The sequence below is a fragment of the Olea europaea genome, chromosome 10 (genome assembly GCF_002742605.1).
Source record: "Olea europaea var. sylvestris chromosome 10, O_europaea_v1, whole genome shotgun sequence".
NCBI classification, from domain to species: domain Eukaryota; kingdom Viridiplantae; phylum Streptophyta; class Magnoliopsida; order Lamiales; family Oleaceae; genus Olea; species Olea europaea.
In genome coordinates, this window is record NC_036246.1 from 6,378,670 (window position 1) to 6,397,584 (window position 18,915).

Below are 18,915 nucleotides of genomic sequence, written 5' to 3' on the forward strand. Positions count from 1 at the left end.
TTCAACTAAAACATAAAAAACAGAATCAAATTAGATACGCAGTCACCATTTTCATAATAGATATACTTTATCAGTAGCACGTTCTGCAACTGTTCAGACACAGATTGTACTTTCTACAAGCTTACAGCTGATAAGGAAAAGGAAAAGAACATTGAAAATCTATGGCTTATGATTCTGGGTATAGATATAGTCAAGATGAGCAGCCAGGGTCCTTCTCATCAAACATTCTTCTTCACCAACGCCCTTGCAGCTTTCTTCCACATCAACATGCTGTGTCTGTGTCTTACCAACCTGCCACAAATTAAAACAAACAGAAATATTGTATTGATAATCTTATATTAATATTATCCTTAAAAAAGATGAAACTCATATATATATATTTGACAAACCTCGTACTGGATTTTCACTGCTGGATCGGGGCGTGCATCGGATGAGAGAGTGAAGAAAAAGAGGAGTGCTATTACGAATACAATAGTAATTTTAGACATTTTTTTCCTTAAATTTTGCTTACTGAATGAAGTTGTTGAGATTGAAACGTAAAAAAGACTCTGCGTCGGAGTCGATTTATATAGAGAGGCGTACTGGTGTGAACTTTAAGAGAGGAAAATGGAGATTTTAATGCGTTATGAGAATCCAAATAAATCAAATAAATCAAAAATTAGAATTTAATATTATTTATGTTAAAAATGGGAAGATAATTAATGGATACTGCTGTTTTTTGGCCAAAAAGGCAAATTGTTCGATGTCGTTTTAAATATATGGTTGACCAGTGAAAACAATTTCATTTTCATCTTTAATGTGGCCCCCCATACTTTGTTGAATACTCTTTTCATTGGTTCACATGTTTTATTGGGTTGTTACCTTACTATCAAAATTTGGTTCTCATCCACTTTATTATTGAGCACTAGTGATGCTTAATCTCCTACTTTTTGGTGGGATCACACACACTAATTATTGAGTTCAACGTTCTACTATTATAAATTGACTAGAGAATAATCAATAAATTTTAGAATAATATTAGGTTACAATCCTAGTTTAGGTAGCATTAATGTGACAATGATAACAGAAATTAATTATGTCATTTAATTTTCCGTTTTATTCAGTTTATCATATAACGTCACCTAAATTAAGGTTGTAATCCTAATGGTAGTTAAATAGCATTGTTCTAAATTTTATTTTATTATATTATTTTAAATAGACTCGACAATTATCCACATGTTTTATTATGTTGTGTTATTTTAAATTCATTTGAAAATAATTGACAAATTTTATTACGTATCTCTTTTTGTAAGTTGGTACAAGGTTGTAATTAAGTATTTATATAAATTAAAAATTTCGTGATCATATTTTATTATTATGCTCCTGTTTGGTGGGGTCAAAATCAGATTTTTAATAAATTTAGATAAAAGTTAATTAAATCGCATAAAATATATGAATAAAATTAATTATTGAATTTAACTTAAATTATATGGTCAAAATTAAGTATAACCACACACATCATCAATTTTTATTAAAATCTACAACCTAATTTTAATTTTCACAAAACATGGGCTTGGGTTTTTCTTTTGTGGGGTACTATGATTTTACTTTGTAGTCAAGGAAGACCAAAAAATTAAGGGACACGCATAAAAAATGGCAACGAATCAAAGACGTATTCACAACGTCCATTTGATGAGTCATCAATTACTAAAGAGCCCATTTCACGTTCTAGAATGACGCGGTCATTTATTACCCTAATGATGGTTGTTTTATGGGTGTAATCGTTATTTAGATGCATGTTAATTGTATATTTGTATTTAAAGGCTTTGAAGTTGCTAATAAATGATAGTGGAAATTTTTTAAGCCATGTTTGGTAACTATTTTTGTAAGAATGAGAATGAAAAATATAATCGTTACAGGATTCACAGAAAAGATAAAAAGTCAAATATGGTGATTTGATGTAATGGATAATAATCATATTTTTCATTTTTGTTTTTTTTTGAACTAGATGAAATTCTTTTATAAATTTAATCAAATAAGTTCCAAAAAGTAATTTTTGAGTCTCAAAATTCCTTTTGACTTCTTTAAAACCAAGTCAAATGGACTCGACATTTACTAAACTCAAGGCTATTCGAGTTAACTTATTGCGCCCCGTTTGTTAGCAATTTTTCACCCCAAAAAATTAATTTTTTAATCATTATTTCATTATTTCAACCGTCATTTTTGACTTTTTCACTTACATATGAAATTCACTTTTCTCTCTAACTGTCAAAAAATTAATTCTCAAAATTATTCCCGAACAGGTCCTAAGTGTCCTCAATGTCTTGTTGAAAGTCAAATGTAAACCAGCAAGTCGAAAATTTTGTTTAAACGATATAGCAAATCGTGTAAGTTTAAGCAAAAGTTAATCAAATATTGAAGTCAATAAGATATGACACAAAGAAATTAATCTTAAAAATACTAATTGAATCAATACGATATTATGTCACATATTACATGGACCAACCCTTAATTAAAAATTTGAACATACTTTTACGATCGCGCGTAAATAATAAGATAAGATTATTACTAGATGTTAGTCGTTGAAAGAATTATCCAAATATCATACTATAATTTCCATGACTTTTCACAACACTATTGATTATGTTAAGGAAACTAACAATCAGCAGTATACCATACAAGAAGAGGCGTGATTATTTGATTACAGCATAACTTGATTAGAGGAAGACTTGATTACAGCATAATTTTCCTCTGTCATTCTTTAATTCTTTCCCCTTAATCTTGATTCTTTCTTTGTACAATATGTGTTGTTTCTAGAGTTTGAGATTACTCTTTCAAAACCAATTCGACAGAATCACCTGAATGTAAAGAAATGATCAACATGATCCAAAAAGTAATTCGAGTCCACCGACTTCACGATATTTCCTTAAAACGAATTTGCTGCCTTCAATGGTGCTAAAAGCATCCAGCAATCGTTTCCCAGGATAGAACGAATTTTCGTCTCCTACGGAAGCAGTACTGCAATCTGTAGAAGTTCCAACGAACTCAACGAAGTGTGTTTTACTTCGAGACAATATCAGAACGAGAGAGAGAGGAATGAGATTTAAAACACAAAAAGTTTACAATGAAAATGATGTAAATTTTTCGGTAGAGAGGCGGACTATTTATAGACTTGTTCGTGGCCATTCGAACAGTCATCACCTTTCAAACAAACCTCAAAAATCCGAACAGACATGCTGTTTTAAAAGTCGCGTTTGTTAAGTCGGTTAACAGTCGATTGTTTGGTCGGTAAACAGACGACTGTTAAAGGAAAATAAAACACCCGAAATAAGCCAAAATTTAAATTCATAATGTACCCAAGAATTGGATTATCTACAATTTGGCCCAAAATCTTAAATAAATTTTGTCCAAAAAGTTAATATAGTGCAACGGTTCACTCGCATCCCCACCGAACCAGACCCGAACCCGGACCCAAACTCGGACACTGGCATGTGCTCGTGCCGTGCCGTGCCGAGCCGACCGGTCGGACAGACGGCGACGGTGACGGCGCGCGTGTGGGTTTATGATCGAATCCAATAGGATAAAGGTCTTCCTCCTTCCAAAAACTATTGGTACCCCTTGGGGCCCAAACCCAATTCCAAACTTCCACCTTATAAACCACACTAAAGCTTCCTAACTTTTCTATGTGGGATAAGTGTTTGGAAAATCAAATTCTTCCATAATACTTAGTTTATGCGGGTTATTTTAACACTTAATATTTCATTCAATTTTAAATGGTTTTCGACAAATAAATATATCACGTTAATCATCTCGCGGAGTAGAACGTGAATATGCTAGGCCCCGTATTAATTAAAAGGTGGGTTCTACTGAAATTTGGGCTCAAAGTTGACCCATTTTTCCAACAATCCCCCACATAAATGAAATATGTTGGCCTTTTTCCAAACGATAACATCTGATATGTTTTTCAAAGAAAAAATGAAGAAGACTGCATCGGGATAAATAGTCAATGACTTTGAACTTTTCCTAATAAAATCTATCGAATTACCTTAGCCAATCAGTAGTAAGTTGCTTTGAACAGTCAGCCGTTTATGAAAACCTAAACAATAGAAGTCACACAGTTTTCTTCGAACACGGTTGGTTCTCATGTTTGTATCCATTTTAACCTTTGACACCTCCTTGTTCATGAGTGGTTTTTAGAGAATTCATCTTCACCTAATTCTCTTAGAAGCGGTCCCTTCTCACTCACATAGGTGATTTCCATAAAGAGTATTCTACTATACTCCACTTGAACGAATCAAGATATAGAAATCATTAAAAGCGTATCTTAACATATTTCGCGGCAGTTGGACACTGGCTCATCATAGAATGGGTAGAAGTAAAATCTTCCCAGTGCATACTAAGTTTTTCACAGTTCGGTTGTCCCATTGAACCTAGATCTTGGGATTTCCAGTCAACTAGGTTGGGTTGTCACCATGGAAACTTTTGATTATTTTATTAATTTTAATCACATCCCCTTCGAAGAACTTTCGACTTGCTCTCTTGTTAAACTTTTAGTTAGCGAATCTACAATATTCTCTTTTGATTTCACATACTCTATAGAGATAATGCCTGTAGAGAGCAATTGTCTAACAGTATTGTGTCTACGACGTATATGTCGTGATTTACCGTTATACATTGCATTTTGTGCCCTATCAATTGCTGATTGACTATCGCAATGGATACATATAGCAGGCACAAGTTTTGTCCAACATGGAATATCTTCTGGAAAGTTTCGTAGCCATTCGGCTTCTTCTCCGGCTTTGTCTAATGCAATGAATTCAGATTCCATTGTTGATCTAGCTATACCTGTCTGTTTTGAAGATTTTCATGATATTGCAGCACCTCCAAGTGTAAAGACATATCCACTTGTTGATTTGGAGTCTTTAGTATTTGATATCCAATTTGCATCATAGTATCCTTCAAGTACTGCTGGATAACTCGAATAGTGCAATCCAAAATTTTGGGTATGTTTTAAATACCCTAAAACTCTAACAATAGCCTTCCAATTATCAGTGCCTGGATTACTTATATATCGATTTAGCCTACTAATTGAATAGACAATATCAGGTCAAGTACAATTCATGACATACATTAAACTGCCAATAATACAAGAGTATTCCAATTGAGACTTACTATCACAAGTATTGGAAACAAGATGCACACTAACATCCATAGGTGTTTTCATAGGAGTAATATTATATTTTTTGAATTTATCAAGAATCTTCTCAATAAAGTGTGATTGAGACAATATGAGACCATCAGATATTCTAGAAATTTTAATTCCTAATATAACATCGGCCACACCTAAATCCTTCATTTCAAATTTACTTGTTAGCATCCTTTTTGTAGTTTTCATTATGGTATCATTGTTACCCATAATCAACATGTCATCTACATATAAACATACCATGACATATCCATTTGGAGTGTTCCTGACATAAACACATTTGTCACACTCGTTAATTTTGAAACCATTTGACATCATAACCATGTCAAATTTTTCATGCCATTTCTTAGGAGCTTGCTTTAATCCATATAGTGATTTAACAAGTCGACACACTTTCTTTTCTTGTCCTGAGGCCACAAATCCTTCAGGTTGCTCCATATAAAATTCTTCATCTAATTCCCCCATTCAAAAATGTCGTTTTAACATTTATTTGATGTATATCCAAATCATTCAATGCTGCTATTGCAATAAGCATATGTATGGAAGTGATTCTTGTTATAGGAGAATAGGTATCGAAATAATCAAGACCTTCTTTTTGCTTGTAGCCTTTAGCGACAAGTTTTGCTTTATATTTGTCAATTGATCCATCTGCTTTCATTTTCCTTTTGAAAATCCATTTACATCCCAAAGGCTTATTACGTGGAGGGAGGTCTACTAATTCCCAAATATGATTTTGTAGTATAGATTCAATTTCACTATGAACAGCTTCTTTCCAATATGAAACTTCGATTGATGACATAGCCTCTTTAAAACTTTGAGGTTCATTTTCTAACAAATATATTAGAAAATCAGGCTCAAAGGAGGTTGACGTCCTAGCTCTCTTACTTCGTCTAGGTTGTTCATTTATAAATTCTTGATCTATAGTCTTCTAGTTTTCACTAGATCTTTTTTGTGAATTTAATTCACCTTGCATGTTATAAGAAAAAATATTTTCAAAAAATGTAGCATCTCTTGATTCAATAATTGTATTAACATGCATATCAGGTATTTCAGACTTATATACCATAAATCTGTACGCATTATTATGGTAGGCATAACCAATGAATACACAATCAATGGTTTTAGGTCCTATCTTAACCCTTTTAGGTTTAGTAACTACTAATTTAGTCAAACATCCTCATACCTTCAAGTATTTATAATTAGATTTGTGACATTTCCATACTTCATAAGGTATCTTTGCCTTTTTCGATGTGGCAGTTTGTTAAGAAAATAGTTGGCAGAAAGCAAGAGTTCCCCCCACAAGTTCTGCGGTAATCCAGAACTTATTAACATAGCATTCATCATCTTCTTCAATGTTCGATTCTTGCACTCAGCTATACCATTAGACTGAGGAGAATAAGGCGCGGTAGTTTGATGAATAATTTCGTGTTCCAAACAGAATTTCTCAAATGGTGAATCATATTCACCACCTCTATCACTTCTTATGGCCTTAATCTTTTTGCTAAGTTGATTTTCAACTTCTAACTTGTAGTGTTTAAACATTTCAATTGCTCCGTCTTTGCTTTTGAACAAATACACATAGGAATATCGAGTACAATCATCGATAAAAGTGATAAAGTACTTATTACCTCCCATAGTTTGAACAAATTTTAAATCACATATGTCGGTGTAAATTAAATCTAGGGGTTCGGTACTTCTTTCAACAGAACGAAAGGATAGACGTGACATTTTGGCTTCTACACATATATCGCATTTGTGATTATGATTTAAATCACACTTTGGTAATAAATCTAATTTGATTAGTCTACGCAAAGTGTTATAATTTGTATGTCCTAATCGTTCATGCCAAATGTTAAATGACTCAAGTAAGTAAGAAGAAGATGTATTCTTATTCATAATTGGAGGTACAACAGTCATTACATTCAACTTAAAGAGCCCCTCATTCAGGTAGTCCTTTCCTACAAACGTTTCATTTTTTGAGAGTACAAATTTGTTTAAGACAAATACTAGTTTAAACCCGTTCTTACTTAGTAGAGAACCAGATACCAAGTTTTTCCTAATATCGGGCACATGAAAAATATCATTCAAAGTGAGCTCTTTTCCACTTGTTATTTTCAGCACTATCTTCCCATGTCCTTCTACCTTGGAAGATGACGAGTTTCTCATGTAGAAATGTTCATCATGATCCATTGCTTTGTAGGTAGAGAACATCCAGCGGTTTGAGCATATGTGACGAGTAGCTCCAGTATCCACCCACCACTCCTTAGTGTTTCCAATTAAGTTGCATTCAGAGACGACCGCAGAAAGATTCATGTCTTGTACCTTATCAGTGAGGTTCTCATGTTCTGTTACATTGGCCTGGTGAGTTTTTCCCTTCACATTCTTTGGTTTTCGACAATCCTTGGATCGATGTCCTGCCTTGCCACAATTGTAACAGTTGCCTTTAAACTTTTTAGCAGTTTTTGAAGAACCAATTTGTCCTTCCCTATTATGCTTCCTTTTTTTGCTAGTCTTGAAACCTCTTTCTACAATGTTGGCTTTTGATTCTATCGAATGAGATGCACTATTCCTTTTTTCAGTTTTGCGATTGTCTTTTTCTACTCTTAATCGAACAATGATATCTTCAAGTTTCATTTCCTTCCGCTTGTGCTTTAGGTAATTCTTGAAATCTTTTCATGAAGGTGGTAATTTTTCAATTAGTGCAGCGATTTGGAATGATTCACTTAGTTTCATTCCTTCGGCATGGATGTCGCTAAGTATGATTTGAAGTTCTTGAACTTGGGATATGACAGTCTTCTTGTCAACCATTTTATAGTCCAAAAAACGAACTACAATGAATTTCTTCGTGCCTGCATCTTCGATTTTGTACTTTGTGCCCAAAGATTCCCACAGTTCTTTTTGCAGACTTAGCATTGCAGTACACATTATATAATGTGTTATCCAGTCCATTAAATACATAATTTCTGCACAAGAAATCAGAATACTTCCATGCATCAACCGCAACCAATTTTTCAGTTTCACTGTCTTGCTCGGTATATAAAGGCGCGTCTTCATTGAGAAATTTAGCCAGATTTAACGTTGCCAGATAAAAAAGCATTTTTTGTTGTCAACGTTTGAAATCTGACCCATTAAACTTTTCTGGTTTTTCCCCAGTCGTATTCGGGAGTGTGGTACTAGAAGTTGCCATTTCTGAAACACAATCAGAAGATCAACGGTAAGAAGTAATAGAAACAAAAACAAAATAATAATAGAAAATTCGTTTTAAGATTGTTATTTCTAGAGTTTGACGTTACTCCTTCGAAACCAATTCGACAGAATCACTTGAATGTAAAGAAATGATCAACAGGATCCAAAAAGTAATTCGAGCCCACCGACTTCACGATATTTCATTAAAACGAATTTGCTGCCTTCAATGGTGCTAAAGGTGTCCAGCAATCGTTTTCCAGGATAGAACGAATTTTCGTCTTCTACGGAAGCAGCACTGCAATGTGCAGGAGTTCCAACGAACTCAACGAAGTGTGTTTTCCTTCGAGACAATATTAGAACGAGAGAGAGGGGAATGAGATTTAAAGTACAGAAAGTTTGCAATGAAAATGGTGTAAATTTTCTGGTAGAGAGGCAGGCTATTTATAGACTTGTTCTTGGCCATTCGAACAGTCATCACCTTTTAGACAAACCTCAAAAATCCGAACAGACATGCTGTTTTAAAAGTCGCGTCTGTTAAGTCGGTTAACAGTCGTCTGTTTACCGATCAAACAGATGACTGTTAAAAGAAATGATTATTTACAATTTGGCCCAAAATTTTAAATAAATTTTGTCCAAAAAGTTAATATAGTGCAAAGGTCCACCTGACTGACGGTGGCGCGCGCGCGTGGGTTTATAACCGAACCTAATAGGATATAGGTGTTCCCCTTCCAAAGACTATTGGTACTCCTTGGGGCCCAAACCCAATTCCAAACTTCCACCTTCTAAACCACACCAAAGTTTCCTAACTTTACTGTGTGGGATAAGTATTTGAAAAATCAAATTCTTCCATAATACTTAGTTTATGTGGGTTACTTTAACACTTAATATTTCATTCAATTTTAAATGATTTTCGACAAATAAATATATCACGTTAATCATCTCGTGGAGTAGAACGTGAATATGCTAGGTCCCGTATTAATTAAAAGATGGGTCCTACTGAAATTTGGACTCAAAGTTGACCAATTTCAACCATTTTTCCAACAATATGTAGATTTCACTGTAAAACTCCTATATAAGGATATGTACTTCTGGTCTTGGAACATATGAAATCAACACCATTTTTATACAATTCTTTCAGATTATACCTTTCACATTCTTTTAAAACATAGAATATATTAAGATTTCCTTGTCCAAATTGTAATTATATTCTCCTTTCCCATTATATATTTAAGGTTTTAATCGTTTACAAAGGTTGACTAAAAAATTAATTAAAGTTAAGGCTGTTTTTGAATAATGCAAGTGGGAACGCTTATGGTATGGTCCGGGGATTTTGTGTTCGCAAATTCGGATTCTTAAATGGGTCAAAAACTGCAGATTTGGTAATCCTTCCGGCTAGCAAAGCGTATTTGGTCCGGATAGAATGCATTTGCTTTAATAAAACAAATTAACTTTATTATAAAGTAAAAATTACTTTCAGAATAATAAACTCAATTTAATTCTAAGTGAGACTAAAAAAAATTAATTAATTCACAAGCTTATAAGTAGATTTTTTCAACCAAGTCAAACAACGCATTCTATCTTGAAAAGTAAGTCTCGATTGATTGATGAATGGTTTTTGTTGTCTACATAGATTTCTCTGGACAAATGCATGTCTTCATCCGGAAATAATACGGCAGTTAAATCAAGAAATTGGACAACTCATCTCCAATCATTTGACTTTATGAACAATGTGATCAGTTCGGGCACTACGTGCGCGAATCTGGTTTAAATTCTGTGGACAAACCTGACCATGTTTTAGAGAAATTTCTGCATATTCCAAGAACCCACCAAATAATCAGTGCAAAAATTCTAGAATTATAGTGGGAAACCACACTATTGTGTGGTGATTCTATATTTAATTAAGCCCACTGGTAGGACCACCTTTGAATTATTGACATTCCTATGATGTTTGTTTATGTGGTCTAAACAAGTCTAAGTCCAATCAACTTCCGAAAGTTTTCCACGTTTAACTTATGTTACATTTGTATTGACTATCTCAAGGTCTTTTGATGGGCATCTTTGTGGTAAATTAAAAGATTTAGCTTCATAGCTGATCTAAAGACAAGTTCAGTAGTTCTATTATAGGTCGGCAATATATTTTTTTAAAGCGTCATAGAATATTTCAACCTAAAACATATTGTGGGTTTCATCGTAGAACATAATCGACATATAACATACTTTTATTCTACTTCTCGAGGCTTATTTGGTTCCTACACTTTTAGGAATAGTAAAGTGCGCTGAATAGTACAATAAATAATAAAATTAAAATTTTGTTTGTTATATTGCTCAATTATATTCATTATTTCGTACTATGTTATGCACTTGAAAGTATATTATATAAACAGGATACATAATATGTTCAAAAATTTGTGTCTACTTCAAGTTAAATAACTTTTGATTGTGAGAAATCGAGTGAACTTTAATAAAATTGATGAATCTGGGTATATTTGTGATTTAATAAATTTGTAACATTAGAATGTTCTTATTTAAGATTTATTTAAATTTATATGGCTCTAAGTTAGGGTAAACTACGCGTGTTCGTTTCCTTTATTTCGCAATTTGGAGAGATTTTCTTTATCATCAAATTATAGAATATAGAATGGACAAGAATCACAATTGTTTCCCTGTTAAACAATCATTCATGGTAACAATGACGAAGATTAGTTACTTTCTCGATCGAGTCTGTCGCACTGAGCTTGCTGAGTGCGGTTTACCTGGTTGACATGATTTGTAGGCTATTGCGTCAATCCGAGAGTTTACCTAGTGTGCACCTGGAGGGTAGCGACTGCGAGTTCCCTTACCATAAAAAAAAAAAAAAAAAAAAATGACGAAGATTAGTCACATTCCAAATAAGAGTGGCCACAATTCTAATATATAGCAGATAATATTTTATTGATAAATTCGAGGTCAGAAAAGTCCATTAAGTCACAATATTAAATGTTTTATACAAATCGAACACATAATAAATATTTAACTAATCACTAACAAGTAACAACAGTCTCAAAACACTCATACAATCGCAGGTTGAGAGGAGTTACATGTTATATAATAGAGATTACAACATTGCATCAACGTTTTATCAACTTGCTTCAATGGCCGGTCATGATTATGCAGAGATTTGAATTTTTTAAGTAGTCCCCAATATGTTCTTGATAGACAAGACAACTAATTTGCATTTATGTAAAATTATATTTGAAGTGAGAAAATATCTTGATACGTCAACCAAAGCGATATATATGACTCGTTTCGTCTAGGAAACATACCAAATCTAGTACAAGATGTAATCTTTTTAAAATATATATTTTTTAATTATAGCGTGACCGGATTTTTGCAATTTTACAAAAGGATTATTGTTTCTCAAATTGACTGATTTATGAAAATTTTCTATTGGGCCGTTGAATATTCTTCTGGGTTAGGCATTTGGGCTGGTCCTATTATACTCCTTGAACCCTACTTATATAAGAAACTACACAAATAACACTACAGAGAGGCACTTGAAGATTTCTCATTTTTAATTATTATTTCCATTTTAGCTTCGCTTTTTGTTTCGAAATAGGAATACTGGAAGCTTGCCGAAGGTGACTTTAATTTAAGACGTACTTGTCAACTTCAATTATATATGAACAATTTATTATTATTATTATTATTCTTAAATTAAAAAAGGCCTTGATAGTTGATTCCTTAATCAATTTTGAGGCAAGGGATTACTTGAATTCTTGAAAGTTTCATTGAGTACTCTATCCTTCAAATTTTCCTTGCGTCAAGTTCCAACCTTTATTCTGAGTACCAAAATAAGAAAAAATTAAAAAGGCTCAAATTTCTAGGTCTAACTAGCCTGAGATTGAGAATATCCAATAATCTCAACTTGCCACCTGATTAGGCATGGAATTGGTTGCTTAGCCTCAATTTGACTCCCAATTTTTTCAAATCTTATTTTCAATTACGCATTCATCTATAAGATATTTTTACATGTAAATCCTTTTTTTTTTTTAACCACATATTCTTTAAAAATCACTATTCAAGAATAATGAGATCAAACAGGGGCTTAGTGCTTGTTTGGCACCTTTCATATGTACCTCCAAATTCCCGTCAATTTATGTTTTATTAAAAATTTGTAGGCGTGAATAAAGGAACAGAGAGTAAGAAAAAGAAACAGAAATGTTTAATTCGTAGTTTCTTTTTGGTACATTAATTCAAATGTCGAAGAGCATACAAATGTAAATTTCAAAAAATCATAGTGCCATTGATAAAAATATATAAATCATCACATCAGTCGGGACTTTTGAAAAGTCAAAAGTTACTTTATAAGGCTAAGAATATATTTTTGTACAAGTTCAAGTAATTTTTTGAAAACATTTTGTTAGAATAGAAGACATTTTAATGAAATTTAATATAATTTGATTTTTTCGGGAAGCTATTCCACAAGAAACAAAAGTAAAAATAGAAGCCCAACAAAACTCCTGCACAATGGATATCTTCTCCACGAATTTTAATCCCATAATGATCATTAATCATAGCAATAATTAGTCATAATTATTAAAAACCTGACTAAAATAGCGAAAATTATTGTTAAGTAAAGAATCTTGTATTTAATTCCCAAGTAAGTACCTACACATCCCGTTAACCCTTACCAAAATTCTCTCAAGGAGAATTTTTTTCATTTCATCCAACAAATGGAGGAAAATGCAAACCCTTGTACATGCTGCGGTAAAGAACGTTGTGACAAATCCAGTTCAAATTTCCGTACACTATCAATCAATAATTCCGAAGTCAGGTCTAGGAAGTGCAACAACGTGGCTATGCGGCTGTTTAGCGGCATCATGGCTGCGTTCCTCACCTCGTTAAAGGCGTGCAATTGTATTCATGTTACCACCACAGATGATTCGGACAGTGACGAGGGTGGGACGTTGATACAAAATCCGAGAAACGTCGACAGAGAAGGATGATTTTCTTTAAGAAGATAACAAGAACTCGAGTTGTACAATTTCGAATATGCTCATCAGGTAACAAAAGGTAACGGACCTGTGTACGTCCAATTAAAGGGATACATGCTGCTCCTTATTAAGTTTATTTGTTTAATTAGGCTACTTATATATTTATTCTTTTCATTTTTATTTTCCGCAAACTAGAAGCTTTATTAAAGTAATATCTGATAAGAAGAAAAGTATTCAAATCAAAAAAGACAGAAGGATTCCCAAAAATTTGCAAACACAGCCATTTTTCCATGTGAGCAATATGGCCAAATTACCAAAAATTGGGTCGTGCCGCCCATGCTGACCAGGCCATGCATCGACAAGTCATAACTAATTAAACCATCTACGGTTCAGCAGAAAGTCTAAAAGTTAGACAGAAATGCTTTTTCTTTCCAGCAGGCCAGGGATTCAGGGAAAGAGTTTTACTTGAAATTAATCAATTATAAAGAATTCTCTACCAAATATATTCTGGCAGGTTAATCTATTGACTATGCTCCCTTTTTCTTTTCTCTTATATCAAACCATATATGCACTATCTTATCTTATCCTTTAATTATGTAATTGAAACTCCAGCTATAGTGAGAGGAGAGCAGATAGAAAATATATTTTGGAGTTCAGTTTGTTGAATTGAAACAAATTTCCACAGCCCGTCACTCTTTTATTATCTCGAAGTTAAGCTTTGAGTTGGCAATTTACATGGCCCTAAGAATCTAAGCCTATGACTGGAGGGTGTTAAAGAAAAAAGGAGAATTAGATCATGGGCACACCATATATTATATATGTGATTAAAATAATATCTTGGCATTCCTTTCTTCTTAACTAAGTTTTGATTTGTTCCCCTGATATCAGTATCGATATTATTAATGTTAGAAATTCTGCGGGTGAAAACTATCATTCATTAAACTTTTCGACAAAAATTCAAAAGCTATTTTGATATTAGTGAGCATTCCTGATAGAAACACAATAGGTCAATGACTATTGATGAATTCAACGACAAAGGATTTCACAAATTCTTTATCACTTAGTTTTCGACTTTTCAGGAATATCTCAGCAGATGAGAAATTTCAATCGATAGTCATCCAAGTAATTTTCATCGGTAAAGTCATCCACATAAGCGACGGAACTCCTGTCGATGACTACCGTCAACTTCACCGACCAACTCTCCATCAGTGATAATCAATGGAAGTGTGTCGAGTCATTCATTTTTCTGAGAAAACCTTTAATAAAAAAAAACGTAAGGCATTAATTTGTTCAAATAGTAATTCTTTTTTGTCCTGCATTTTCTGGTTCGTCGAAGGCAAATCAGTTAATTGGACAAGTTTTTGTTGAAAAAAATAATTAGTTGCAGTAGTGTTCAGAACAATAGAATGCAAAAATATAAAACTTATCGTCCGATCGAGTCTCGTGACAACACGATGTCCTAAAGTGAAATTGCCCGTCGATAATTGCTGCCACCTTCGTGGACAATCACTCCCAGGATACAACGATCGTAAACCACTTGTGTAGCAATCACGAATGGTTTTTCTAGAACTCTCAATTGTACTCCAGAACATATGTAAAAACCCGAATATAAGAAATTAAAAATATGAGAAGGAGGATTGATGCAAGACGGTTTTTCTATTTTCTTTTGTGTCTTTTTCCCAAAACGGGATATGGGTTTCTATAGGTAAGATGGAAGTAACAGTCTTCACCATGTTAATGCAGAAGTTTAATGACTGAGTAGTGGGTGTTTTAATGGCTGTTAGTGGGTTGTTACAAAAATAAACAGTCAAAAAATACTGACTAGTTTTACCTATTAAATAATAATAATAATAATAAATCATTTATTTTAGTCAAGGAAGAAGCCCAAGAGCCCAAGGCTCCAATCAAGACATTTTAATATCTGCGTGGGGAGTGACTCGAACCCCTAATGTTCCACACAGAAGCCACATTTCCCACCATTTGGGCACTTTATCTAATTTGATTATTTCTTTCACATTTTATATTTATACCATAAATATATAACAATCCCCCACATGAAAGAAATAATATAAATGAAAATATTACTCTGGAGTACGGTAGAAATCATGCAGGCTTAGGTGTCTATCGACTTGAACCTTGGCTTTGTATATTCTATCGAGCTTACTAACTGTAGAGTGAACTATGTTTTGAACTCTACAATTATAGTTGCAAACTAAGACAATAGAGCACACACGTGATTTCTAGAACAGTCATTGAGTTCTCGCGGTTGTGTTCATTTCAACCGTGAACTTTCCCAATTTCTTTGAGTGCTCTAGAAAATTCGCCTCAATTCTCATAGGAAGCGGCCCGACTTCCACACTCAAATAGATGCTACTATCAAGGGTGCACTATATTTAAACATCCCACTGAATATCAGCTATAGTAAGCATTAAGAGCATTAGCTCATCCTCTAATCAATACAGTTGGTACTACGCATCATAGGGAAGGGTTTGGAATAAATCCAATATAGTACCCTCACAGACCACTCCAATAACTTTGTTGTCCCATTGAACCTTGACCATGGGATCTCCAATTGCAAGGTTGGGTTTCCATTATAGGTGATCTAATAAATAATAGGTTTTAGCCCCATCCCCCTCGATGTTTGTTGAATTAGCTCTCTAGCCAATCCTTTGGATAATGGGTCAGCAATGTTATCACTTGACTTCACATAGTCAATAGCTATAATCCCATCCTTAAGCACCTGACGCACAGTATTGTGCCTCCTACGAATATGTCTAGACTTTCCATTATAGGATGAATTTTGAGCTCTTGAGATAGCTGCTTGATTGTCACAATGTATTGAAATAGTTGGAAATGGTTTAGACCACAAAGGAACATTCATAAGAAAATTCCTTTACCATTCAGCCTTCTCACCTGCCTTATCTAAAGCTATGAACTCAGATTCCATAGTAGATCTAGCAATGCAGGTTTGCTTAGTGGATTTTCAGGAGACAGCACCGCCTGCTAATGTAAATACATATCCACTTGTAGATTTACTTTCATTGGTATCGAAAATCCAATTAGTATCACAATATCTCTCAACTATAGCAGGGAATTTGGTATAATGTATTCCCCAGTTTAGAGTGTATCTCAAATACCTCAAGACTCGAATAAGAGCATCCCAATGTTCATTGTTAGGATTACTAGTATACCTGCTAAGTCTATCGACAGCATATACTATATCAGGTCTTGTACAGTTCATGAGATACATGAGACTGCCGATTACTTTAGCATACTCTAAAGCGGAAACGCTAGGACCTGAATGTTTTCTCAAATGACGGCTTGCATCATAAGGTGTTTTAGCAGGAATGCAGTTGTATTGATTAAACTTCTTAAGCACATTTTCTACATAATGTGATTGGGTCAAAATAATTCCTTCAAAATGTTTTACTATTTTTGATTCCTAGAATAACATCAGCAACACCCAAATCTTTCATTTCAAAGTGCTTGTTCAAAAACTGCTTAGTTTTATCAACCACATCTAAACTAGTTCCCATAATCAGCATATCATCAACATATAAGCAAATTATCACACCACAATTATTTTCAAATTTGCTATATATGCATTTATCTGCTTCATTTATTACATAACCACTTGATGTCAAAACTATATCAAATTTTTCGTGTCATTGCTTAGGAGCTTGTTTAAGCTCTACATACTTTATCCTCAAGGTCTTCTACGACAAATCCTTCAATCTGATCCATATAAATCTCCTCTTCTAAGTCTCCATTTAAAAATGCAGTCTTGACATCTTTGATGTATAATAAGATCATACAGTGAGGCAATTGCAATTAACATCCTAATAGAGGTAATCCTAGTAACGGGTGAATAAGTATAAAAAAAGTCAACTCCTTCTTTTTGTTTATAGCCTTTAGCTACAAGTCTTACTTTATACTTATCAATTGAACCATCAGGTTTAAGTTTTTTCTTAAACAACCATTTACACCCAATTGTCTTACATCCTTGAGGTAAGTTCACTTACTCCCAAGTATTATTAGACATAATTGAATCATATTCACTATTTACAGCTTCCTTCCAAAATATAGAATATGGTGAAAACATAGTTTCACCAAAAGTACTAGGATCATCCTCTATTAAGTAGATTATAAAGTCAGGACCGAAAGAAGTAGTGGTCCTAGGTCTTTTGCTTCTCCTAATTTCAGTTTCTTCTAATTCAGATGACTCCTCTCTAACACTAGGAGGAATACTAAAAGAACTGCTTGATCGTTCAGACTTTTCTTTAAATGGAAATCTATTTTCAAAAAATTCAGTATCTCTAGTTTCAAATATTGTGTTCTTTTCAATCAAATTATTTTTAGAGTCAATGACTAAAAATCTGTAGGCATTACTATGAAAAGCATACCCTATAAAAACACAATCAATAGTTTTCGGACCAAGTTTAGTTCTCTTAGGTGCTGGAATAGAAGCTTTAGCTAAACACCCCCACACTTTAAGATATTTATATGAAGGTGTTCTGCCCTTCCACATTTCATAAGGAGACTTATTATTTTTCTTACTAGGAATTCTGTGAAGAATATAACATGCAGTAAGAAATGCTTTCCCCACATGTTAAAAGGTAATCCAGAAGAGCTTAACATTGATATGACCATATCTTGAAGGGTTCAATTTTTCCTTTCAACTACACCATTAGATTGGAGAGAATAAGGTGGAGTAGTCTCATGAATAATACCATTCTCAGCACAAAATTTATCAAAATCTCCTGTATATTCTCCTCCCCTATCAGATCTTAAAACTTTAATAGTTTTGTCTAGCTGATTTTCTACTTCAGTTTTATAGGAAATAAATTTTGAATAGCTTTCATCCTTACTCTTAAGTAGATAAATATAACAATATCGAGAATAATCATCAATGAAAGTTAAAAAATATTTATTTCCACCACAAGTAACATATCATTTTAAGTCACATAAATCAGAATGTATCAAATTTAAGACCGAAGTAGTCCTATCAACACGAGGAAATGGTTTTCTAGAATATTTAGATTCAACTCACATTTCACATTTTGAATTTGGATAATTATCGATTTTGGGAATGTTTCCCAAAGTCATTAATTTTTTAATGGAAGTTTTATTAACGTGTCCAAGTCTAGCATGCCACAAATCATAAGAATCCAACAAGTAAACGGAAGAGCTAGCTTTATTGTTAATCACAGAGATATTGAGTTTAAACAGACTCTTATCTGCATACCCTTTCCCAACAAAGGAACCACCCTTAGACAGTACAACTTGACCACTTTCAAATACAATGTTAAAACCCTTTTTGATTAAGATAGATCCAGACACTAGATTTTTCCTAATATTAGGTACATAAAGGACATCCTTCAAATTAAGGATATTTCCAGAAGTAAATCTAAGCGTCACAGTTCCTTTCCCCTCGATTTTGGAGGAGGAAACATTGCCCATGAACAGACATTCTCCATCACTAGCGGGAGTGAATGAAGAAAATGCACCTCTCGTGCAGCAAATATACTTGGTAGCTCCAGAATCTACCCACCAGTCTGTCATGTTTCTTAC

At 33.6% G+C, this 18,915-nt stretch overlaps 1 protein-coding gene across 1 annotated transcript; it reads right to left on the reverse strand.

Annotated features, from left to right (window-relative positions):
* LOC111401022 (phytosulfokines 3-like) lies at positions 1-596 on the reverse strand. The gene is made up of 2 exons (XM_023028552.1): positions 390-596; positions 1-291 (listed from the first exon to the last, which is right to left on the reverse strand). Exons 1-2 carry the CDS (start codon positions 486-488, stop codon positions 160-162), a joined length of 231 nt encoding a protein of 76 aa, XP_022884320.1. The 5' UTR covers positions 489-596; the 3' UTR covers positions 1-159.
* Positions 597-18,915: the final 18,319 nt, after the last annotated feature.

Excerpts from the sequence above, each read along its gene's own strand:
- LOC111401022 (XM_023028552.1), bottom strand. The coding sequence starts at position 488 with ATGTCTAAAATTACTATTGTATTCGTAATAGCACTCCTCTTTTTCTTC. Across the intron at positions 292-389 it reads CAGTGAAAATCCAGTACGAG|GTTGGTAAGACACAGACACA; the intron begins GTTTGTCAAATA and ends AATTTGTGGCAG.